The following is a 27,176-nucleotide window of genomic DNA, read 5'->3' on the forward strand; positions in this document are numbered from 1 at the left end:
TTACTGATGCAAGTATTGAAAACATAGTCATACAAACACCCACAGAAAATACTTCTCCTCTCTGTTTATCTGTCCCAACTTCACTTCAGACACCTCTCTCTTCTCTTTCCTAGTCCTTATTCTCCTTGCTTTTGCCTTTATGTTACACTTAGTCCCTTTGGTAAGGCTATAGGAGGTGCGCAGTGGCTTGCTCTTTTTGCCTCTCCTTTCAACTGCTTCAGTGTGGGTCCTCCATCAGCTGAAATCCCCTCCAGGATGGATTGTCCGGTGTGGATTCCTCCATGGGCTGCAGTCCCTTCAGAGACATACCTCCTTCTGTGTTTTCTATTGTGCGTCCATACTAATCTCCTGTCTTTCCTTTCATGTCTACTCTGTTATCTCTCCCAGCATCTCCATTTGCTCGTCACTTTACATCTCCTGCATCACCGCTGTGCCTCCTTCTGTGTCTACTTCTGTGGCTTCTCACATCCCTCCTCCCGAATCCTCACTTGTACCTCCTGACATTTTTCCTGTTGCGTTTCCTCCTCTGCTCTGGCATCTTCCGTACCTAGCAGCTACCAACCTTTCATATATAAGTTTTCACAGAGGTACCATATGCTCTTCTGTTTGTTCCAATTTCATCCATGCAGTGGGTCTGTCTCATCCTTTGCAGAGCTGGCTGGAAACAGCTGGTCCCAACACAGAACAGTACATAGTCTCCTACACAGGTCACTCCTGCAGCCCTCCTGCTACAAAACCCCTGCCATTTGTGCCACATACAATTCTAAAGATGAATGGGAGGAAAAAAAACAACCACAAAACACAACCCACAAACAAACAAAAAAAAAAAGCAAAAAAAAATTAAACAAAAACAAACCAAGGAAAACAAAAGAGAATTTCCTAAAGCTCAGCCATAACGATCTACGGAGTAAATCATATGAACGGTAATGGGCACTGACAAAAATCATTCTTTGTCATAAATATCTGACAAACAAAAATAACTTAGTTTTATGCAATTAATCTTTTCTAAAGAGCTACTTACAGGTGCATTAATATTAGTGAGAGATGCATAAATTTCAGCAGAACAGATCCCAAGACTACACAGATATGCTTTGTTACAATATACGAGTCCCAGTACATGAACTTTGGCTGAGAATCAAATCACCACTGGATCATCGAGTCCAACCATTCCTAACACTCCCTTAAACCATGTCCCTAAACACTTCATCAACCCGTTCCTTAAACACCTCCAGGGAAGGCGACTCGACCACCTCCCTGGGCAGCCTGTTCCAGTGCCCAGTGACTCTTTCTGTGAAGAATTTTTTTCTGATATCCAGCCTGAACCTCCCCTGGAGGAGCTTCAGGCCATTCCCTCTTGTCCTGTCCTCAGTCACTTGGGAGAAGAGGCCAGCTCCCTCCTCTCCACAACCTCCTTTCAGGTAGTTGTAGAGAGCAATAAGGTCTCCCCTCAGCCTCCTCTTCTCCAGGCTAAACAACCCCAGCTCTCTCAGCCGTTCCTCGTAAGACTTGTTCTCCAGCCCCCTCACCAGATTCGTTGCTCTTCTCTGGACACGCTCCAGAGCCTCAACATTCTTTTTGTGGTGAGGGACCCAGAACTGAACATAATACTCAAGGTGCGGTCTCACCAGTGCCGAGTACAGAGGGAGAATAACCTCCCTGGATCTGCTGGTCACACCATTTCTGATACAAGCCAAGATGCCATTGGCCTTCTTGGCCACCTGGGCACACTGCTGGCTCATGTTCAGTTGGCTAAGGGAAGACTATACACTTCTGGAAAGTAATTAAAATTGACTTACTGTAACAGAATCCAGCTTTTGTTTCACCTTCTGCATTCTCATTGATGCTCTTGCAACACTGACAAACTGATCTGCTGGAGACACCACTGAACCTTTTTGTACAGGAATATCAGAAAAACTGCTAAGAAGCTGTGGCCCTCTTGGTGCAGCTGCAGTAAGTGATGAACCGAGATCTTTCATGAGTTCAGCCTCCTGTTGAGCAACTGTAGAAATAACCAATATTAATGGGTCAGGTGAAGCCTTATTTTGCCAAGGGAAAAAAATAATTGAATGACTACTATAATCTTGTCAGCCCAGTCTTCAGTTAAACATCACTAGAAGCCGTACTACTAGTGCTATGGCGAAAATCTGAAAACGGCATGAAATTTTCCACATACTGCCAGCATTTCCCCCTAAGTCTTCCTGATTACAATGTCTCCCTTCTAATATTTGCATCAGTAACACAGTAACAGTCCTCTCACACAGAACTGATATTTTTTTTTATTGCTTATAAATAAATGTTCTCCATACAGAAATATTAGGGGTGAAAAAACCAGGAAATTTTCAAAGGCAAGGAAGTTATAGAGCTTGCGCTGAACTCAAGTCAGCTATTTTAGTATGTACTTTATACACTTTTTTTTCAGCCTAGTTCAAGTGAGCTTACTATACTTGGGTAAAACTTCAGAACCTGCTAGATACAAGGTCCAACAAAAATCCTGACACTAATCCTACAGCTTGGGAATGAAGAATGGGAGAGACAAAAAGATGGTGACAGAACATTTTCTAACCTGTCACAGTAATAAAAGGGTCAATTTGATCGCTTCACTCAGTACAATGGGTGCATGTTCAAATATAGATGTTTACTTGGTCTTGGTCAGAAAATGTCAGTGTGCAAGAATGAACAGTGAGTTAACATCAAGTTTCTTGTGAAACTGAAAAAATACATGATGGAAACTTTAAAATTATTGGCTGAGGCTTATGGTGAAGAAATCCCAAAGACCAAGTCAGTACTCAAAGGAACCCATTTTTTCTTGGCAGAAGATGCGAAAGCAAAAACAATGGAGATCCTCAACAGCCTTTTAGAGAATGATTTGTGGAATTGTTTTGAACACAGGCAGCATTATATGCAGCTGTGTGTCAACTCAGAAGGGAAATATTTTGAAGGTGATCATAGTTGATTTTCTTAATTTGTTAAGTAAAAAGAGTTACAGGCACTGTTAATTGCTTTTTTTGTGTTGGGCCTTGACATACAGGCAAAGGAGGCATTCTTAGGAGGTAGCCTGCTTTAAAATAGGATACATTTGATGAAAGTTTTCCTCATTGTCATTTAAACAAACTGTTTCAATTTTGCATTTTTTTTTTTTACTACGGTCTCAAGTCAACAAAGGTTAAAAGTATTCTTGATTAGTTTTGTCCAGGATATTAATAAAACTTGGTGCACATAGAACACACACTGTTGGAGTCTCTAAAATTGTGTGACTAAAATTAGTATTGCTACATGATTAACTCTTACAACACTAAGGTAGTAATAAGACCATCTTCTTAAAGGAAAGTGTGTGCTTTTAACCAAAAAAAAGGAACAAAAAGTTAGTAACAGACAACATAGAAAAGACTACAACCTATGCAAAATCTTACTGTCAGCAGTGACTTAGTTAAGCAGTCAAATGATACAAATAATTATCAATGTGATATCTCTGTGATCTCTAAAAACACATACAGACATATATATATCTATTAATTCACTCTATTAGCTTTTTAAACTCACTGTCTGCTGAAAAGTCAAAATATTTTAAAGAAATCCTTCCCTCAAAAAATTTTCCATTACTATCTAGAATACAGCTATCTTACTCAACCCAGTTTAGCACTGTTTACTGATTGTAAAAATCATTCCACTTTATTTTCCTGTAAAAGTCAACCAGTTCATCAGAGAAATAACCTAAACTGAGACTTGATATGAGTAATCTCATTAGTACATTTTCTTTCAAAGGAAAATGTACAAAGACAGGATTAGGTTTACAAATCTATGTTCACTGCAAATATAAACAAAAAAAACCCTGGTTACAGATATGCAAAATTCACTGCACAATTTGTATTAACATTATCTACTGATATAACGTCTAGATATAACATTACATCTGAAACTATGTCTGTAAGTGAAACAATGACATTGCTGAAGTTAAGCACAGAAACACAGCATAAGAAAAGCCTGCAAAGGATAGTTTGAATTTTATTATGTATATCAAAAATTCCAAGCTAGCATATCTTCTCTTTAATGTAAGATGAGGAATAAACATCTCTCACTTCATCGCACCACAGACATAACACTTGTTTATGAAAACAATCTATATTTTGCCATATGAATTCATTTCTATAGAGCTCCTCTCTTGTAATATAGCCAGCACAAAATACAGATTTATATTAAGCTACTCAATAATTTTCGTAACAACAGCACTTTGTCGCTCCATAATCCACCTTGATACTGAACAAAGGTTTTTACATATTTGTATGAAGCAGACTTTATATGATAAAATGCTGTAAGAATCACACAGGATTACATACAAGAACACATTTAAACTTGAGGTTGCAAGGGACCTCTGGTGACTGGGTAAGCCTAAGCTCCTACTGAAAGAAGGGTCACCTACAGCAGGCAGCTCGGAGTCACGTCCAGTTGGGTTTTGGTATCTCTCAGGATAAAGATATGTATTATCAAATGAATGGAGTCTTTTTCCATTCAAAAGATGTAAAAATAATATCAAATAATTTCTGAAAATAAACTACTTACAAGTGTTGGTCATGAAAATTTGTACTGTACCTTTATAATCATAAATATATACAAGTATTGGCTGGTTTTGACCAAAGGCACAAAATGACACCATGTGTTCATGTGGATGAAAGGCAACATCACGAAGCGGAGATGTGAAGGAGAGTTCAGAATATATGGCCACCTGATCTCCTACAGAAATGAAACACGTTTATTATTTATTTATTATTTGTGTGGAAACACATTTGATACAGATAAATAACAGTTGATTAAAGATTGTATTACTACAGTATAGTAACCGTCACTCTAAATATGATTCTGCCAATTTCCTTATTGAACAGTAGTATCTGGCATAAGACAAAAAATATCACATGCTTTCAAGTTATTCAGTAAGTCGGAGAAGTTAATGCTGCTGCAAAAGCTACAGAAAACATCAGAGGATGCATCAGGTTAGTCGAGTTCTCTTGTTCTGATAAGCAATTTCTGGAAAGGTGGCGTTCCACAGTATTTGTTTGTGCTTGCATTTTACCAGAGATAGCTATCTTAGTTGTGGATTTCAATTATATAATACTGACAAGAGGAATGAAAGTTGAGCATAAAAATATACTAAAAAAAAAAATAAAACAAAACAAAACAATAAAATTAGCTCTTCAGCTGATGGCAGCGGGAATGCAAGTACAGCAGGTAAGCAAAAGCAAAAACATACTACTAACAAAGTTCCTCCTCTTCCTTTTATTCTTCTTTAAAGTTTTCAGACAAATTATGTAGTGCATACACGTACGCTAATTTAGTTGGAAATGTGGAAAAAAATTCCAACCAGAACTGATGGTTAGTTGCCAGTTTTAAAATATTTACCTCTTCCTTTTTAAAAATTATTTCAATCACAATCGGAGACATTAAAGTCATCAAAACCAAAAAGGTGTAGTTGGCTACCCTCTACTGTTATTCTGGTCCCTTTCACCTCAATGCACAATGAAGATAACAAACTCTTTATCTTGGATTTGCTTAACATTTTTCCAGAAAGATTTTGGTAGCTATTTGGAAACTACTCAGTTTGGGGAATAATTAATGAGAAACTTTATATTACAAAGGCAAAAAATACTCCGTCTCTGGCCACCCTTGGGAAACAGATTAAGTGGTTCTCTCTAATTTACCAAATCCAAAAAAACACAGAAGACTGATTTGATGTAATTTGTGTTTTCTGACCCTCAACCATATACTGGGAACTGCAGTACATAAAAAGCAGAGCTTAAGGTGCTCCATTCCTGCTCAATACTACAAATGCTACCTCTGCTTACTAATTTCCTCAAGAGAATTAAATCTTACAGATTAATAATAACTATTCAAAAGACAAAGTTAAGGCTTCAAGGTTTAAGAACATTTTACTGAAGCTTTATTCCATATCAAAAGTGTTTCAATAAACACTCCCCCAGCTCTGACAACTTGGCTTAAGACAATAAAATAATTAGTTACCTGTTTCTGGATTCCAAACATAAGCCTTTCCATCTTCACTTCCAGAAAACAGGAATGTACCACATGGTGTTATAGTGCTGTGAATCTTTTCCCTATAATTTGTGGCACCTACATATTTCTTTGTAGCCAAGCTAAAGATAAAGAAAGTTTGCAAATGTCAGTACTCCTTCTGTTTCTCAGAAATGTCAATATATCTTGCATCCTAAATAGCACCCACCTTTTGCAAAGTACAGTGTTTGTCCTTTCTTTTCCCTGGCTTTCAAATACAAAGTTACACGTGAAAGTGGTCAATCCTTTTGTTAGAAAACGGAAATACTCAGATTTGGAGAACGGATATAGAGTAATGTTTTCTTGGTTAGAAAACCAGCAGTAGAATCAACAAATTTCAGACATCAACAATGATTTAGTACTACCGTTCATGTTTTTAATATTATCTTGCAACTTAGGTATCCTAATTTTTTTTTCAGTTTAACACTATTGGTCAGCATAGTAATAACGACCTACTAATGAACTGCTGTCAAACAGTTTGTTGGCATCAAGTAAGAGAGGATCTACAAAATTATTTAAAGAAGCTTAAGCCAGCTTGTAAAAGGCTCAAACACAAGGTACAGCTTGGAAAGATATGAAAGTTTAAAATGGAGATTAACGCAGCAGTCATACTACAAAGCAGAATTAAAGGCAAGAAGAATGGCAACAGGTCATGAAAGCCCTCAGAGACAGAAGACAGTAATTTTTAAAATGTGTTAAGAGGTAGAAACAACAGAGGTATACCAGGAGTAGTGCAGTGCAGCTAGTCTGACAGGAAAATTATTTTCAACAATATTCTGAATACATATCCCTTAGATACAATTCTATTTGGCAAGGAAGGGATAAGGATGCTTTAATGATCACAATGCAAGACCATATTAGGCCAAATAAAGAGTTTTAGCTGTGTGAATAAGATAGTATCTCTGAGATGTCATGCAGAAGATCTCTGCAAGACGTAAAACTAACCTGTATATGAAACCCTTAAGGAGATCACATACCTGACCGACAAGAGAGCAGCATTATCCAAACAGATCAAAAAAATTGAGTTGAAAGAGGCAAGTTAAGAACAACTAGCTGTCAATCAAAGTGAATTGTGTTGATCTGTGACCTCCACCCCCTCTTTTCTCATGCAGGGAATGAGCAGTTCATGCTGACGTGTAAAATTATCACTGCTGGGTATCTGACCCTGTGGTTTATTGACTCAAGCCAATGTAACTATGGGCTGCAGTCAAAGCAGCAGCCCTGCTGCTGTCCTCTTCACCCTTATCTTCCCAGGTTCTCCCTCATTTCTTCTCTAGTGTTTGGACAGCTACCAGATGAGTTAGATCAGATAGTTGATTAAAATGAAAATTAATCATTTGTATTTGTACGCTGACTTCTTGTCGGATCAGTCACTGATCTGACTTACCCTGCATCAAAAGATCTTTGGAGTTGATAAGGAAATGCTAGGAATACATGGCCAAAGGTGTGGGAGATAGGAGGAGATGGTGTGTCCTATGGATAAACTGGCTTAAAATAATTGTGAAATTGCACACCGTATTAACCCTTTCTTAGAAACTAATATGCATGTCCATTTTTCTCTCTCAAGCTAAAACTCTCTGCACTTTTTAAGAAAGTTAGTGATAGAAAAACATCATCTGCTTCAAAAACTACAGGTTTCTTCTGTTAATCCACCGATTTCATTCTTCCATTAAGTGGATAGTTTAGCCTTCTAGCACAGTCATTACAATTTATCATTTACTGTAAAAGATGAAGAGTGCAGTACAAGACTGGAAAGTCTTCAAGTAGTTTAAACATCTAACCAATTGTATTATTTAAGAGTGAGATTGCCTGACAAAGCGTGTATATATATATATACATGTACAAAAGCACATTTTAAAATAACAGTTTCTCATGCTATGACACTGTAAAGGTATTTCCCCCAAGTAACTTCATGTAGAACACCAGGGATCTTTGATTTGGTGCATGGCAAGGGGAGGAAGGGAACTCATGAAATTCAGGATGAATCATTTAGAAAGAGTGTTCATATCTTCAACGTGACTTTCCAGAAGAGAATGTTCAGGTACATCTTATCAATGTGTGTAACTAACAGGAATGAGACTCTTCCAGTGAAAGGACAAGAAGAAATGGACAAAAACTGAAATACAGGAAACTCCATTTAAACTTAAGAAAAAATTTCTTTTACTTTGAGAGTGAATGAACCCTAGAACATGTTGCTTCCTGAAGCTGTAAGCTCTCCATCCTATGAGATATTCAAAACCCAACTGGACAACAATCTGAGAAACATGTTCTAATGTATCGATTATTGGGGCTAGACTGGACACCCTCCAGCCTTAGTGATGCAAGTAATCCTGTGATCCTCTTGTTATTTATTATAGTTCATTATTAAATAATCATGTTCACAGATATTAAAAATGAAGAAATCATCAAAAACTAAGTTAAAGTATCTCATGGCCTGATTAATATACTACAATACGTATATCACTGCCTTTTGCAGTATTTCTGATGCTCTTCCCAGAATCTTAGCAATGAGAAACCAACATACAAATAGATATCATAATTTCAAAGTTATTTTCACATCCAGACTGGATTTTTAAAAGTGAATTAGGAGACTAGTGTCTTCTCCTTCATGCCACCTTAACATCCCAAGTAATCTAGTAATTTTTGGATATTCTGTTCTAAAAGACTTACGAAATATCACACAAAAGGTCTGTAATACAGCAGTCTTTTGAAACAATTTCCTAACCCTAATATTGCTATCCTTGATTATCACGACATCTTTCTTCTCCACAACTATGAATTTAATAGTTTTATGGTACTTTATTTCCCCGTGTAAATTTTAAAACAAAAAAGAAAAATGCATTTGTCAGCAAAAATCTACTTACATTCTGAGATCCATGATTCTTAGGGTACTGTCTTTGGCATGGATTAATAAACGTCTTCCATTTGGATGCATCTCCAAATGATTTATTGGTGTTCCTTTAATATCATTTTCTTTTATTTCCTAGAAAAAGAAGGAAAAATAAAGTAAAAATAAAAAACACCTTTGTTTTAAGACTCATGTTTTTACATATTATTATTCATTTTTCTCTTGCACTATTCTTTCTCTGCCCACTTCATTCTATTTGGTTAAGGAAAATTTGTTCCTATATTAAGGATTACATCCTGGGCAATGAAGTTTTCACAACCACAAGGCAAATTCTGCTGTAACTCTGAATTTCTGAAACACAGCTGATGACAGAATTGCTGACCGAACATCAGGCCTCTAAGGCATGAATAAAGGCAATTTGTAAATCAGGCAAAAAGGTGTGGTCTATATTACTGTCTCTACAGAACAAACCTAATGCATTACCATTTATCTGTTAATACCTCAAGCATTTCATGCTCATATACAAAAAAAATCTAAATTGCAAGACAATTTAAAAAAAAATTAAGCCAGTGAATCAAAGCATTTTCTATCAGCTCTTTTGTACAGTTATTTAAAGAAAATACAACTTTCCAGTTAAACAAAATTTAATGTATAAAAAATTTGAATTTAAATCAAATAATTCAATTTGGAACAGTTCGCATAAAAATTACAACACTAGTTTTAGCAACCTGTATACCTGACTAATCCTCCAGTGTTGAAACAGGTGTTGAGAATTTCCTTTGACAGATGTATCCCAAACTATTATCATTCCCGAACTATCTCCTGAGAACATGTGGAGCCCTGTTAAACAACAACATCTTATAAGTAAGAGAATGCCACACAGAAGAACAAATTCAGAAAGCCACGTATGAACAAGAAATCACTGTATTATTTTTGTGAATAGGTGAACATCAGTTCTCTCTTTTCTTTTGCTATGATATATTAAATGGAAATGCATTTTGCTCCTACTACGTGATGCAAGTTGATTCCATAAATCTGTATTCAGAACATATCATATACTGGAGTGCTGCATATTCTTTTATTTTTTTTCATTTTTACTCATATTCTAGAACCACATAAAAATAAGCATTTGTAGCTCAATGAGCTTCAGACGATAGCTTGATGCTTACCTACACATTCACTCAGAGCTCCTTGAACAAGAACAAATACAGTTTTTCAACGGATGTTCTTAAATTAAGCACAAATATTTACTCTTCAGAAAAATGGAACTCTTTCCTCCTCGTAGTACCTACTCCAGTGAATATCTTCAAAAAGGAACCACCTAATTACTAATTACATCACTAACACTACAAAAACTCAAATACTTCCAAGTATCTTATTCATTCAGCCATCTTCAACTCTTCCCACCTTTCACTAGTACAAGTAGCATCCGTGCTTTATGTTCTGCTAATTTTTGATGCAATATGTACAAAACACTAGCTAACTAAAACTAGCTAATTATAGGGATAATGAAAACTAAACTATGACCAAACTTTGACCAGTTGTCATTGCCTGATCACTACACATTTGTCTGCCTGTCCTTTCTACACTTACCTTTTCTGATTACTCTCAATTTATATCAGAGAATGTGTCCCATTCTGTTCAGGCAAATAAGACATCATACTAGCATATTAATTCCAAACACAGCTAAAACTATTCTATTCTATGACAGCGCTTCACATTGGCTCTACAAAATAAAGCAAACCAGTAACACTCAAGCTGGTCTTCAACCAAAAAGCAGACTATTTGAAGAAGTAATTCTAAGTACATACCGTCTGCATCAAAACAAAGCGTGTTAATAAAACTTCTGTGACCATCAAGCTCTTGTAACAGCTGCCCATGGATTTCTTTCACATCTGCATTCCAGATTCTAATTACTGAGTCATAACATCCTGTCACGACCAAGGAGTCAGCAACTGGGTGGTACTTTGCAGTGTAAACAAACGAAGGATGAGGGAAAACCCTTGCTGCAGATGCTGCCTGCATTTCTATCTTCCACATTCTAAAAGGAAAGGATGTTAGGATATCTGCTGTATAAAGCAATCGCATACACAGGTAAAAACGAAACCATATTTTGTACTAGTGGTTTGCAAGCAAATGCTCGCAAATTCTCAATACCACCTGTTTAACCTACCAATTAGTTGCACCTGTATTTAATCCTTTAATATGGTACTTTCTAAGACGAATTAATATACATTTAGTACTTTACATAGTACTCTGTCTTCAAAGTAAATTCATGACTACTCGCTCATTTAATAAGCATATTTAAAAATACACATAAAGAATTCCATGGAACGGATCAGTTTCTTTCTTTCAGGAGTTAAAAGAAATTATTAAAACCTTCTGGGCTATCACTCTTTAAAAAAAAAAAAAAAAAAAAAAAAAAAAAGCTAGAACAAACACTCACAAAGTAACATTTAGGACTGCTAAATATAAAAGCCCAGAAAGTTTTTAAAGAGCAATTACCTACCACACAGCAATTGTGATCTCAAGGATATTTTCTTTACATAAACCCAGTCCTTACTATTCATCCGTTTCCTATTCTTCATCCATAGCTTTAAGACCAGATTTTTCTTAGGAAGTGTTTTTTGTTGATTGTATACATGCTTCCCCAAAGATGAGTCAATGGAATGGTACCTGGATCATGAAATCTAGGTAGGCAGCACCTTTCAAAGAGTGCTCAGTTACAATATGGAATTTAATTGTTTGAGTGCCAGCCTTCCAGGTGGGGTGGCTACTGAAGAATTCTAAACTTATTCACAGGTAATTTCATTACAAAATTGCAATCCCTTAGAGTATGGCGATTAACTTGCAATTTAATGTGAAAAGGTCACAAGCAGTCTACCTATCTTTCAGAACAGTTTTGCACTAACAACACAAATGCTCACAAATAATGTGGGAACAAAGCTTGGGAAGGCTCAAGCCTAACATAAAACACTATATAAGAAGGATTCACGTAAGTTCCCACATTTCCCTTCACATTGCCTTAGAACTCAGTCTAAGAGATGACCCCAGTAATAAACCGATAATGACTTCTAAGGAAAGGGATGCCTTATGGTCCACATCCTTCAATTCTACCATGTTTCAATGGCAAAACACTCCCAATACAAAAGTGAAAAAGAAACTCCTTGCCTAAGCAGACATTTAAGGAGCTTAAGGCAATGGACAATACAGGAACTAACACCTTGTGCAGTGACTATGCACAGTACACAGAAAAGACTACTTCAATTTCAACTTGCTGCTATAAAGTCAAGAACCGAGGAACTGCTGTTTTTTCTTGTAGGTAACATAAGTTACTGAAATTCATATATTTACTTAAACATAAAAACAATCTTATTTAATCTGCTTCCAAATGAAAAACAGAAACATGGACTAAGCTCTCAAAATACTTTTAATACCCTCATACAGCACCAAAAAAACCAAAAGCAACACAGTTCCACATATACAATACAGCATGTAACAATTCTTCTGACTTTTTAATTATGCAACTGCCTGTAGCATTACTGAGTTGCATAACAGAAACAACAGACAGCGATCTGAAGAGCTAAAGAAAGAAGTCTTATGAAAACCTGTGAAGTCGCTCGTAATAAAATTGTGCAGTGTCACAGCCATATTTTCATGTTTTTCTACAGTTTTGAGGTTTTTGTTTTTAAATCTTGGACAGAATAATATTTTAACATTAACACTGTGCTGAAGTACACTTCGTAAAAGTAAAGGAAAGAGTGTACACAGCCAATCTTGAAGCATTACTATCAAATTTCATTTACAGGAGTTTCAGGAATTGAAGTTGAATTACTTAAAATGCCCCAAAACTAAAAAAAAAAATCACATATATAAGTGCAGTATGGCCAATTTATGCACACAACTTCAACCTTAAATTTTCAATTTCATGCTTTATGTGCAAATTTGCAAATTTAATACTGAATTCATAATACTGCAATTTCTCCAAGGACATACTATTCCAACTGTCTCTGCGACTTTTTGAACTATAAAGCCTTTTGGTTTTATTCTGTAGATTGAGACACTACAGTTTTTGAAAAAGCTTTGGTCTCAAATTCACGTACATTATAAACCAATATAGTAAACACAGTGTAAGCAATTAACTCCATCACAATTCCTATAACGTTACAGAGTAAGTAACACTGCAATTAAATTGTTACTTAAACTTTATAGCACAGTCTAGACCACTTTCTTTTGTGCTTCTGATGCTATCTGCTAGAATATTATCATCATACTGACCTGACAGTGCCATCAGAGGATGCTGTAAGAAGGTATTGATTGTCTTTTGACCAACAAAGATCATACACTATGTTAAGGTGACCAAAAAATTCTCTCAGGAACTGCCCAGAAGGAATTTCATACACTAGTGAAGTTTAAATAGAAAAATAAGAAATAGAATTCTGAGTATTTACAATCAATTACATGCAACTATTAGTGCAAAGTTTAGCCTAATCTTAGGCTGAATTTCTGCTAGGATAAGTCAACTCATTTTCTTTATCATCTCATTTTCAGAGAATATGATGAAATAGTGCCTAGATATGCATGGACAGCAAGCATATACTTCCACCTAGTGGTTGACGTATGTCACAAATATATTGACCCTTAACAAAAGCCGTATTTGCTTTAAGTTTTTAAAACCAGTTTAGGATTATAATTTTTTTTATATATAATTTCTTATACAGGGCTTAAGAACTATGTGGCTAAGGCTACAGTGAGGAAGCGGCCCCAAGTTCAATAATGTTTGTAGTTTCAACTGAACTGGACCATGGAAGACAGCAGCCTTCAGTAGTTTGTCTGGAGAGGACAGTATTCCAGGTATCTAACTTTCCTGGCAGGTTAGGAGAAAAATTTACATCAAAACAATGTGGAGTGGGGGGCTGGAGAAGTTATTTCACTTAAAACCTTAATATCAGAAAATACGTTCCTTATGCAAACTGATTTAGTAGTCCTGTTAGACCTCTGCACAGAAATACTGTGATTTCATAGCATTAAATTGTATACACTATCATGTATGAAAAGCCAGCTCCATCCCCATTAATAAAGAAAGAGCATTTTTCTCAATGCTCTTTAATGTATGGAACAATTTCCAAATCACAATTATAAAGCAACCTCCCCCCCAAAAAAATCAATCACAGGTTAAAAATATATTTTGCCCTTTAATTTCAAACTACACAAATTATAAGAAACCTAAAGCCAAAACTTATTTTAAACTTACAAACAATGGGATAGCCATTTCTTCCTGCACATGCTGCTGCCAGAATTTTCCCATCATGAGAGAAACGAACACAGAGACAGCCCATATCTCCACCTCGCAGTGAAAAGAGATGCTTGTTCGGTATGCGGCAGGCCTAGCTTTTCCAGTAAGAATTACACAGTTATGAATATTAGAGTACCAGATGCTTAAAACACTTCTTAGTTCCTGTCATGCAGAAGTGTTAGAAAGCTACTAACATCTTAAGTCAATTTAATAGAAAAATTTAACACTATAAACAGAGACGGTTCTACTGCAAAACTTAGGCCATGTGTAACTTATACATTCATTTCTGCCCCATTATTACAGACAACTAGCATGTTTTCAAAGCCTAAGAAAAAATACAATTTAAATAGTTTCCTTAATCTTACGAAGTGTATAATCACAATTATCATCAAAAATAAAAGCTGTAGATGTAGACTAAGTCAAGCTTGCTTAAGCAGTCTTAGCACAACTTTTAGTAACTTAATAATTGTAGTGTGAACTTAGAAGACTTAACTACAGGCACTCAAACCTTTAGTATACCAAACCACCTTTAGCATTCCCCGTCTGTATTTCAGTTCTTGACTTTTTTTTTTTTAAACATAATGACATATACAGGTCATGTAGCTGCAATTCACATATAAAGTTAATTTAATATTTATTTCATATCAATTAATTCACAACTCTATAGCACACTTCACAAAAATAACACATCATCCATCTATCTATACATATGAAGACAGATATAAATATACTGTGGTTCTTTAAAAAGATTATTTAGCTTTAAAGCTATAACAATAATTTAAATCTATAAGAAGGAAATAATTTTAAGTCATTATCAATTTTTAAACAAGCATAGCTGCTTTAATACTCTCTGCCAAGCAGAGAAGTCAGATCATGCTGACCTTACCGAAACTTTTTCACAAGACAGCACACTACAAGATCCATCATCATTGCTACTGAAATTCTTCAATATGTACATGGACTAGTCTAATAATAAAAGAGCTGCCAAATGAAGCCAGGCAAATATTCTTAGATCATATTTCTCTTGGTTTTGATTACAAACATTTTCAGAATTGCAACTTTCTAAAAAGTAACAAACACTAACCTAAACATACCTTTTAGGTATCCTGCCATTTTGGTAAGAAAATTTCCATTGTAAAAACTCATCTTTTCCCTACTATTTTATTATTATTAGCAAATGTAACTGGGAAACAAAATTAGGCCCTTGTATGTTTAAGTCTTCTTTTTTAAAGAAAGGACTGTAGTATACAACCAAAATAAAAATTAATATTCTTTGTTAACAAATCTTATGTTACTTTTTGAATTCTTTAAGAACTATGAACTCAGGCTAAAACCATTCTACAGAAATATATGAAATCTTTGCATAGAGATTTTATAAGTGGTTGCAAAAATACTCACTTTCTATAACTGCTAATTTCCCTTAGCTGCTCATAGTTCTGTTACATTGTAAAAATAACTTTAACTGAGGAAATAAAAGAAAAACCCAACACCAACAAGAAAACATATTTCCAGTCAAGGTGAAATCTACAAACTTGTTTCTTGTCCTGCTTCCAGCCCAACTAGCCCTACTCTTTCAAAGTTCTAGAGACATCCAAAGATAAAAATTATTTTGTGAAAAAAAAAAAAGTTAAATCAACCATATTTGGTAGGAAGCTAAGCAACCTCTACTGTTTCTGCGAGTTATTTATGTTTTGGCTTTTGTTTACTATTTTTTTTTATTTGCTCTAATGAATGTTTCCTAATACTTATAGAAACAAAATCATAAAATCATAGTAGATCTTTAAATCATTTTCCTTAAAAAAGCAAAGAAAAACACTTCACCTGTCCAGGCAATCTTGTCCATTTAAATGGCTCCTTTTTCTCCTCTAGAAAAGGTTCACATGATTTTTTAGATCCCTCTCTCTGGAGCTCGCAGAGTGCTGCACTACTTTGTTCCTGCTGAACAGCTACCATAGAGTGGAAAGAAGGAGCGACCTTAAGATAAACAAAACTAAGTATCAGGACAAAACATTTTAAAAAAGAACAGTGCAATATCTGAAAAGATTAAAAGGTACTTTTAATTTCAAACACATTGCATGTTTTCTTCTAGGCAAGATGCCCTGTTATTCAAGACATCTGTTTTCTTAACTACCACACCATTCAGGAGGTATGGAAGATCTGCAGAAAGGGGAGACTAGGCAAGATCTGTAACAGATCTCAAATGGAAGCAGAAATCACTGCACAGAAAACGTCTCATGCTGTGGCTCAATCCCAGCCTTGGCAAATCTGGCATTTATGAGAATAAAAATGAAATAGTATCAGTAGCCAGTGGATCCAAGTGAAGTATAGTCAAGCCTAGGCAAATTCATCCCATCACTTGAGCTTCACAGAGTAAAGCAGCGATGTCTGTAAACCAGTGATAGCACCTAAACATACCAGGAAAACATTCAGACTATGGAGAAGACAGGCTTAGAACACTGCCAGAAAGATGAAGCAAAGCATGCACAATTCCTAACATCAGCAGGTGACTGAGCAAGGGATCTATAAATGTCATTTCAAGACACAGATTAGAAAGAAATGTCCCAAAACCATGAAATAATCCCAGAGATTAACTTGGTTTTGGACCATTTTGGACCACATCCCATCAGGCTTTCACAGATCACCCTTGATTGTATCAACAGTGATCAGAAGACTTAGAACAATTGTAAAAATGTATGGAAAATAAGGCAACAGAACAATTTGTACTCACATCATAGAAAAATTTATTACGTATTTATCTTGAATGCACATCTCAGCACATACCAATGTAAGCCTGTCTTTAAAGGAGTTTTCATTTGAGAAAAAAAACCAAAACAACCCATAAGTGACTTACACCTTCTCTCACAGAATTTACTCACCTGCATGAGTCCATTGACTTGAAATGACATTTCTAATGAGAAGGACTATCAATCTTAAAGTTTCCATACTCTGTGATTGACAGAAAAGTTGCAGTTGGGAAAGAAGGCTTATTTTTCAGAGATAACTATGAAGGGCTGGGTTTGGAACACATAATTTAAGAGGCAAAGTTCTTACTAAAGTTGTACAGTAGCTATTTTATATACTGCATGCACATATAGCTTTTACGTACATGCATACAAACACACACTCACTAGCTAGCTACTAGTTTTTACAGAAAAGTCTGTATATTTGTAAATATATTTATATTATATATTTAACTTACATGATCTGGCAGTTTTATGCCTCTTACAGTTACATATAAAGTTGATGGGTAACGGTTTCTAGGACATTTTGTCCACCACTCATAAACCTCAACAACATTTGAACGTAACTTGGTCCTGGGAGGTGGGTAATATAATTGCAGGCGGAGTTTTCCATCAACATTTAGAACTCCATTTGCACCTACAAGCTGGAAGGGTGATTAAGAAGAGAAAAAAAAAAAGTGTTACCTTAACACAAAACTAAAAGAAGTCACTGATGATTTCTAATATCTTAAACATCTACAGTATGATCTACAAAACCCACTTCCTATATAATTTCTTTTTATTAATTGCTACTTGCTGGAATTGCCCAAATCTCAAACGACCACAATCCACAAAGATCCTCTTCCAAATCTGTTCCCTTTGAACACTGGGGCAAAGGACATTGGTAAGGCTTTGACTCGAAGCGAAAGATTCAGCAAAGCAGCAATCTTTCCAACTGCAGAGGAGATAGAGTTCTCCCTATTAAACTAGAAATTAGCGTTTATGTTTTTCATCCTGTGAGTACCTACTGCCATTAATATTGACTACTGTTTATCAGGACATTTCTACTTTTATATAGTGGAAAGGATTATATTGATTGATGCAGTAGGAATGAAGAAATGGCCACAATTTTATTTGTATTTATGTATTGGAAAGTCTTCCTTCCCTTTGTTCAGGTGTTGGCTGTGCTGAATGCCTGACTGCATAGCTATACATGAGAGACAGAATATCAGATTTCTGATTCCTGTAGCTTTGTCTTGGGAAGAGCTGAAAAAAAGACTTTGTATGGAAGGATATGCAAGTTCCTCTCACTTCCCCTAAACTTGCAAAATTCTCATATTTTAGACTGCTTAATGGTTGTCAAGATCTACCATCCATGGAGGGTATGTGTAAATGAACAATCCTCAGGCAAATTAAAGCATGGAATACCTTGTCGGCTTTCAAAGGCCAAATTGGCACATTCAAGTCTCCCAAATTGGCACAAGTGTCCCAAAAGGTAAAATGGTACATGACATAGAGGCTAAATTACTGGTATCTCATTGCTGCAGCATTTCAAATTCTGCAACTAAAAATGATAGGCATTTTATAACTAGGGCAGGAAGTCTTTTCAAAGACTGGCCAACTGAAAATGCCACTAGAATACAAAATAGCCAAGGTACAGAAATTAGTGGATTTATTTTTTTCCTTCAAAGACAGAAATAATCTCATGAACATACAAACCTTCAAAGAAAACCTGCTTCTATACTTTACAGAACAAATACAATCTCATACATTTCATATTTCCTTGAAAAATATATATTCTTTACTGTCAAGCTTGTTTTGGGTGAGAATAAAGAGGGAGAGAACAGCCAAATAGGCAAGGATTTGTTTTTCCATATCTGTTGCCCGGAAATATTTAAAAATGTTTTCCCACTTAGTAGGGTCAGTGTCTTTTAGATAACTGAATGAAAAGATTTATAGGGTTTTTTTTTCTTCATTTAAATATTTACAATACCTTTAGAAATGCCCAACAAATTTTTCGGAAACCACATTCCTGAGTCTGTACATCAGAGCTGGCTTTCACGTCATCCACACGTAAAAAGTCAAGGATCTGAAAATATTTGTAGGAATATAAATACATTTCAAATTAGTATATCTTTCATGGTAACTAAAAAGTACTGCTGAAAATATGCTATATGTAATTCACTAAATTAAGCGGATTTAGATTTTAAGCAATTACAAAAGGAGTGCTTCTTCCACACAAGCACATAATTAGAAATAACAGATCCTATGCATTTACCTGATGACTATTCATAACCCATTTCAAAAAACATCCTAAGTCTCACCCTAAAAAACTATTTCTGCTTCCCTTCTCTCACAACAAGAAAAACATTCACATGCAATTTTCATAAATCCTATAGAGTTCACAAATCATACAGATCACAAATCTGACAAATCCAGCTGTGTGTTAATCTAGCTAAAAAAGTGCAGTGAAAAAGTTAGTTTTCCTTTCCTAGCCTTATCACTTACGCCATTAAATTGATCACAGAATGGCTTGGGTTGGAAGAGATCTTCAAAGATCATCTGGTCGATCCCCCTGCCACAGGCAGGGACATGTTTCACTAGATCAGGTTGCTCAAAGTCTTATACAACCTAGCCTTGAACACTTCCAATGATGTCCATGAGATTCTTTTTTTTATCTGGTCAATGACCAGAGTCTCTCATATTTAGCCACTCCTGGAGGTTTATCTGGTATACAAAAAAAACCCTGGAATCATGCTACCTTCAAATTGGCATTTCATAAACCATGCTGAAGTCAAACAGCATGCTTTCAGTGTAGACATACTTTTAGTCCCATCTACATACAAATGTAACCGCTTCTGTGTTAAAAAACACTAAGGAATCCTAATTCTATGTGTTCATGTATGATTACCACAGAACATAAAGAGACATATAAACATGTAAAGATGTCCCTGCTCCTGTAAGGAGATTGGACTAGGTGACCTGTAAAGGTCCCTTTCAACCCAAACCATTCTATGATTCTATATGGTGAAGTTGTATATACAATCCATTTGAAATATAAAAAAAAACAAGGAAAGAAAAAACTATTTATTGTCTTAGGTTCTTATTTTCAGGTTAATACTACAGAATGTCTCTTTAAGTTAAGCTCAAAATCATGTTGAATATATACCTTACAATTTGTCCTTTAAATATAATCATACTGGAGAGCAAATTAATAATTACTTAGTGAAGAATGGAAGGGAAGCAGATGTCTAAAATGTTAATGGCAAACAATGCAATAGCTTGCTCATTAGTACAAGGGAAAAGAGGTGTTGCTACAAGCAGGCACACTCCATCACTGAGTTTCGGGTACTTAAGCTTCTTTTCAGATTTCAAGATTGTGGGAAAGAATAACTTTGATCCATTATATGTGGTGCCACCTGTCTTGAACTGGAACAATCTTACCAACCTCATCAAAACGGGAAGGGGGGCTGCTATTAAAAAATATGTATTAGCATTAGCAATCACAAATACAACTTTTATTGTATCTCCACTCAATTCTGTATTGTAAGATTACGCCAGTAACCCAATATAACTGAAAGAAAATACCTGAATTAGCCAAATATATATGACTGAAGAAATAAAGCAAAAATCATAACATGCAGAAATGTGATGTAGAATATTTAACCTTACCTCAAAAAACAGTATTACCCAAGGGCTTTCTTCAGTATTTTGAATACAGTAACTAAAACGTTCATTAAATATGACTTGCTCCTCCCACTCTGGAACTGTTGATTTAGAGTGTCTGAAGTCATATGGTTGTGTCATAACAGGAAGAACATGATCTATTTGTTCTTGTTCATAACAAGACGAAATTTTCCTCTTGCTGTTTAAAAAAATTCCTAACAGTTAGAATTTTTATAGCTTCTTAAAAGAAAAACTCTAAACAGTATTTTCAGTTAATGAAAGCAAAGAAGCAAGATACCACCTGTTTGAGTTTAGAAAGAAAAAATTCTAAACTCAACCAAAATTTAAGGCAATTTGTAATGTACATAGAAAACCTATAGCCTGAAGTTCAAAATCCTAACAATCAGCTTTCTGCTACTAAATTTATGCATAGTGGTCATGGTAGAGTCTACTATTTAAACACTATTGAAACTAGGTTTTCAGGGATATTTTCCAGTATGACAGTGGAAAAAAGTAACTGAGGTGATTAGAAATATGAAGAACTAAACTTCATTTCAAGTTTTTAGGAGTTCTTTTAAAGGCAGAGACTATTTACGCTACAGCAGTTTTGCTTAATTATTCTAATCTTGGCTTTTGCATACTTTTGAGATTTAGGAAATTCTCACTCTAGAAAGAACACAGAAATGTGTGGACCTCCAGAGCAATACAGTAGTGCAAAGCATTTAAAAGTGCCCAAAAGAAGAGAAAAATACCATCCTAAATTACTGTAGGTATATATATGTATTATTATACATGTAGAAACTAATGAATGACCTCACAAGCTTAAAATTAAGCATTGTTTTAATTTACAAGTTTAACTTTCTAGGGGAAAATGTTTGTACTTATAATCATTGACAATAGAAACAGTTTATTAAAAGTCACCTATGATCCTTCTTGATGTATAAACCACTTCTCTGATCAACGACATGGATTTTAACTACAGGATGAGACACCAGAAGATCAGTTTTAAGTCTATCAGATCGATGGACATACACTCCCAACACAAGATCATCATCAAATTTAGACTGAGCTGAAATTTCTGAATTCTCCATTTCCTTGGCATTTTCTGCAGTAACTTCTGTGCTTTCTTCTGGAAACAGGAATAAAGTAAATAAAGGTGATTATATTCCACTAGTGACAGTCTAAATGAGAAAAAATGTTCTGTACTGTCTTTGCAATCAATAGCAAAGTAACATTTAACTTGTTCTTTATGCAATAGGTTAAAATAAAATTATCAAATTTGCAGCAGTTTAAACGTATGAACATACACATGAATATATATTAATTAATAAAATCTATTTCTACTAACAAACATCTTTATTTAAAATCAGAGGTCTTTCTCTAGATTGACACAGGTTCTTCTCTTCCACAACAACTTAAAGCACACACTGTTCAATATCCTGCTCTGGACTACAGCCTACAGTAGTTTGTTTTTTTGCCTGTTTCTACATAAACATAAAAAAACCACGGTAAGCAGAAACTGATTGTTTCTCCACGCACATTTTCCTTGAATTACCAAAATATTGTTTTTTTTTATTTAGGAGTTACATTGAGATCCCCATCAGATATCAGAAGACCTACTCCTCAAGAATTTCTGTAATCTTCATTTTTTTAAACTATTTTCTTATTTTGGCTTCCACAACGTTTGAGGAAATGAATTCTCCAATTTGACTACAAGTTGCACGAAAAAAAACATTCTTTATGTTTGAATCAGCTTAAAGCAGTGGCAATACATGATTTATAGCATAAAGTAAATAAAAATGCTAAAATAATAAAAAGAAAAGCAGAATATGCATCTAAGTAATACACTGTAAAGTTGGTATATAGAATATTATGCTTAAAAAAAAAGTTTAACTATTTATAAATTTCAAAACTATTTACAGTAAATGAATTCTCAATATTTTAGATGTAGACATCAAGTGAACTTCCTTACAAATTAGTCTCAGAATCAGAAGAATAAAAATTAAGTAGCTAAAACATAAGTAAATCAACAGTTCAGATACTTTGGTGTTACTACTATGGATAAATATTTCTGCAGCAGGACAAAAGAAAAAAGCCTTGAATGAAGCAGCAAAGCAGCACACCATTCTTAACATTTTGTTGGCAGACCTTTTCTGGGTTTCCTTTTAACCTTTTTTGCTTTAGGTTTTTGTTTATCCATGCTTTCCTCCAATTTCTGTCCTTCTGATGTACATTGTCTTTCCAATGACCGATTTTCATTGTCATCTTCTGCTGGATGCTGCTGTGTCTCAGAAAGGGACATTGCACTGCAAGATAATGCATTACAGTCAGCAACTGCATTCTACGGCATATATGGATGCAATTGCTCATTACTTCTATTAATCCACTTGCAATGACTTCTTTAGTTCTGCAACTTATCATCTCTGTATCTTGGAAATGCAACACCCTCCCTCAACATCAGTGTCTTGCCTTTCTTCTTTCTCCCCCCGCCACACCTTTCATTTCTCCCTAATTTCCAGACAATTGTAGAATCATTCATGTGAACAAAGCTAAGCTAAAACTCTTCTGCTGGATGAGGGCCATCATTCATCACTACAAAAAACACACACAAAATTATCTTAATTTCATTAAGAGTTCCACACAAAAGAAACATCAGATAAGTAATAGAGGATCTATTTTAAAAAGTTAAACCAAATCTCCAACTTAAATATTAATTTTCACAGCATTTTGAAAAAGTATTTGGTAGTATTTTCTTCATAACAGCATCATTTTTCTAAGTAATGGCCTGGATATCTACAGTTTACCAGAAAGCTTCTGACTATCTTAAAAGAAACAGAAACGTTTCACTTAAGATTCACAGACACACGATATACAGTTTATCATAGTACCTTGTTTCAGCTTCACTTAAAACCGCTATTTCTTTCTTCTTTTTCTTCTTCTTGCCCACTTCATTGTTCAATACAACTTCCTGGCTTTGAACACTGAAGGTAAATTCAGACATCTGTTCTTTAAGTTTCGTTCTTATTTTCTTTTTAATTGCATTTGCCTCATCCTCAGCCACATGCCGCTGATAGGCTCGAATTAGCTCTTCTTCCTCTTCTAAATCAGTTACATTTCTCGCTTCAGTCAAAGAATTTTTAATCTTTCTAGGACTCCCTTCATGAGGTACATCTGTTTGTGATTTACTTTTTGTTTTCTTCTTTGGAAAATCATTAATCTTTTTCTCAAAACTCTCCAATTTAGCTTCATATAAATCCTCCTCCTCATTAAATTGTTCTTGTAATGATGATTTCTTTTTCTTCTTGTTAGACTTTGGTCGCTTGTTTTCCTCTCCGCTAATAACATCATTGTTTATTTTCTCTGCAATTGAGGCTTTCTCTCTCAGTTTATTTTTTGTAAATCGAGGACTCTGTTGTTCAGGATTATATGTGTTGTTTATAATTGCTTCATCATTCACACTTTCCTTAGCTAGGTCAATATTACTTCTGAAGGTATCAAGCTACAAATGAAAAGAACATAAAACATACTTATACTAAGAATTACGTTCTAAGGATAAACATAGTACTTTATGTTATTCCTTTAGCAACACTAGACAAAGAAATACTGAAATCAAAGATCCAGTTAGTTTCTTTCAAATTAACAAGTGACACAATGAAAGGCAACAGATAATTCACACTGAAAAACCCACAAACATTTGGTGTTTAATTACTTCAACTTTTTCCCACCATGTTTAAGTTACTTCTACGTACAGTCAGTAACAAAAGAAATCAAGTCTATTCCATAAACAAACGCCAACACTTTAGGCTACAGAAGACTTGAAGATTACATGCAGCATAAAATCAATTAAATATTTTCATCTATTTGAAACGCAACTTAGAGACAGGCTTCAGGCTCAGTTGATTGGAGTCTCTTTTACTGAAAGTTGCTTGCCAAAGTTTGACAAGGAAACCCTGTGAAAAAGTGCTAAAACTGAAAACCAGATTTCCATTAATACTTTTTGTATTAAAAAAAAGTGAAGTTAAAAAAAAATCCCATGTCATTCTTAATAGAATGACAAAGAGTTGATCTAACGACGAGCCAAGTAAAACTAGCAAAGACAAATTTCAGCTAACGCATTTGTCTGTACACTCCTTCTGCCAGTCTTTGGTGGTTTTTAGAAAATACATTGTGAAATTTCCTCCCTCTTTTAGCTTAGTATTCCCGGTTACTAAAAGCTGTAGCTCCAAACAACACAGCAGGCCTAATTCTGTAAGGAACATAACACACAGGTCTCTGTTCCCTGCTGGAGCTTCTATAAAGTTGCTCTATTGTCTTAACTAAAACTCTCTGGAGTATCCACATGAAAATTAGAAAGGACTTCAGGACACAAAGAAAGCAAATAAAAAAAAAAAGTTGGAGAAATTTAAGTCTTTGTACGCAATCTTTTCCTTAACAAAACAATCTTCCTCTCTGAAACACAGACATTTTTTCCCCTTGTCCCGATTTCAGCTGGGATACTTCTCCGGTTACAGAATCATGTTTGTTTCAAATATATTTTTAAAAGTACAATATATGTAATAACTGATCATCAAAATTTACAAGCTCATAAGAAAAAAAATATTAAAAATTTCACGTGGACAGAGAAGGAGTGTGCAACAGCAATCCTGCTTTGGAGTATAGATGCTGACTTTACAATGTTCACCTGTGAAAGTAATATTCCACGACTAGAAAGAACAGAACACTCAATGTGCACGTCACCTGTCTCCATGTTACATTCCCTCAATTACATGAGCCTGACAATCTTCACCACTATGTGATATTTGAAGCGATAACATAGAGAGCAAAAGAAGTATTATAAGTATTGAAGAAGAAGGCAGGAAAGAGAAAGTTTGAAGTACACCAGTAAAACCACAGAACAGAAAATAAAAAAAAAAAAATCAAGGAAGTTTATTTTTTTACAGGAAAATTGTCAAATAAAAGCAATGTAACAGAAAAAAACACCAAGACAAACCTTAACACAGAAATAAAAGCTGATGTCTGAAACTAGAAACAAAGCTTAAAAATGCACAAATTAGGCTTACTAATGCCTCATGCTAAACAACTGTCCTAATAAAAGATAAATTAAAAAATAAAGTGCCTAGAATTTAATGCAAGTATGCTTATCTAATTCATCAGAAAAAATCTACAGCCATTCATATACCTTTTCAGTAGGTACCTTTATTTTTAGCATCCTACGTTTATAGTTTAAATTATCCCAATATCAAATAATAAGAAAGCCTATCCTTGTAGCTTCATCTCTTACTTGCTCAAATAGACCAGTAACATCCTCTTCATTCGTAAATCAGTGACGTAAGAGGATGTGGAAGATTACATATAAATAACTTGAAACAGAGTAAGGCAAAAAAAAAGGCAAAACACCAACAGGCTTTCTACAAAGTAAAAAAACCAACACAAAATAATGCTTTTTAAAGATTGTCCACTTTCTGATCTGCATTTCTACAGGTAGCTTTAACTACAGAGTATAACAAATAAAGGTTAAAACATAACCTTCGTATAAGACCCAAAAGTAACCAATAGCTAAGATCATGCTGATTTTTGCCTTTGATAGAACATTAAGCCCAAGAAGTAGAATTCGTTTGAGAAATCCTAAACCAAAAAGCCTTCATCTCTGGCCTGTTTAAGAGTTTCTGAAATAAATCTGATATTCAAGAATAACTTCCTCAAAGAAAAGTAGCTGTTGAAAAAATCTGAAAAAAATTCTATTTACTAGGATAAAAGGAAGGATGGGATTTCATCCAGAGGGACCTGGACAGACTGGAGAAGTGGGCCTGTGAGAACTTCATGAGATCAACAAGGCCAAGTGTAAGGTCCTGCACCTGGGTCAGAGCAATCCCTGTTTTCAGTACACGATGGGGGATGACGTGCTCGAGAGCAGCCCTTCAGAGAAGGACTTGGGGGTGCTGGTCGATGAGAAGCTCAACATGAGCCGGCAACGTGCACTCACAGCCCAGAAGGCCAACCGTATCCGGGGCTGCATCAAAAGAAGCATGGCCAGCAGGTCGAGGGAAGTGATTCTGCTCCTCTGTTCCTCTCTTGTGAGACCTCATCTGGAGTACTGTGTCCAGTTCTGGAATCCTCAACATAAGAAGGATATGGAGCTGTTGGAATGGGTCCAGAGGAGGGCTACAAAAATGATGGGAGGGCTGCAGCACCTTCCCTACAAGGACAAGCTGAGAATCATAGAATCATAGAATCACCAGGTTGGAAAGGACGCACTGGATCACCAAGTCCAACCATTCCTAACACTCCCTTAAACCATGTCCCTAAGCACTTCATCAACCCGTTCCTTAAACACCTCCAGAGAAGGTGACTCAACCACCTCCCTGGGCAGCCTGTTCTAGTGCCCAAGGACTCCTTCTGTGAAGAATTTTTTTCTGATATCCAGCCTGAACCTCCCCTGGCGGAGCTTCAGGCCATTCCCCCTTGTCCTGTCCTCAGTCACTTGGGAGAAGAGGCCAGCTCCCTCCTTTCCACAACCTCCTTTCAGGTAGTTGTAGAGAGCAATAAGGTCTCCCCTCAGCCTCCTCTTCTCCAGGCTAAACAACCCCAG

The 27,176-nt window shown here is 35.4% G+C and overlaps 1 protein-coding gene across 5 annotated transcripts in view; it reads right to left on the bottom strand.

The window, feature by feature from the left end:
- AHI1 (Abelson helper integration site 1) overlaps positions 1-27,176 on the bottom strand; it is a 91,202-nt gene that overhangs the window by 56,044 nt on the left and 7,982 nt on the right. For all 5 annotated transcript variants that reach the window (XM_054062509.1, XM_054062507.1, XM_054062511.1 and 2 more), the window contains exons 4-18: positions 23,476-24,086; positions 22,736-22,893; positions 21,509-21,716; positions 20,594-20,786; positions 18,915-19,010; positions 17,401-17,586; positions 16,023-16,175; positions 14,160-14,292; positions 13,184-13,307; positions 10,717-10,946; positions 9,642-9,745; positions 8,922-9,040; positions 6,010-6,140; positions 4,588-4,728; positions 1,797-1,999 (exon numbers count right to left, since the gene is read on the bottom strand). In XM_054062509.1, coding sequence (XP_053918484.1) covers positions 1,797-1,999; positions 4,588-4,728; positions 6,010-6,140; positions 8,922-9,040; positions 9,642-9,745; positions 10,717-10,946; positions 13,184-13,307; positions 14,160-14,292; positions 16,023-16,175; positions 17,401-17,586; positions 18,915-19,010; positions 20,594-20,786; positions 21,509-21,716; positions 22,736-22,893; positions 23,476-24,086 — 2,790 coding nt within the window. The remainder of the gene's footprint in view (positions 1-1,796; positions 2,000-4,587; positions 4,729-6,009; positions 6,141-8,921; positions 9,041-9,641; positions 9,746-10,716; positions 10,947-13,183; positions 13,308-14,159; positions 14,293-16,022; positions 16,176-17,400; positions 17,587-18,914; positions 19,011-20,593; positions 20,787-21,508; positions 21,717-22,735; positions 22,894-23,475; positions 24,087-27,176) is intronic.

The sequence above is a fragment of the Cuculus canorus genome, chromosome 3 (assembly GCF_017976375.1).
Source record: "Cuculus canorus isolate bCucCan1 chromosome 3, bCucCan1.pri, whole genome shotgun sequence".
Taxonomy (NCBI): domain Eukaryota; kingdom Metazoa; phylum Chordata; class Aves; order Cuculiformes; family Cuculidae; genus Cuculus; species Cuculus canorus.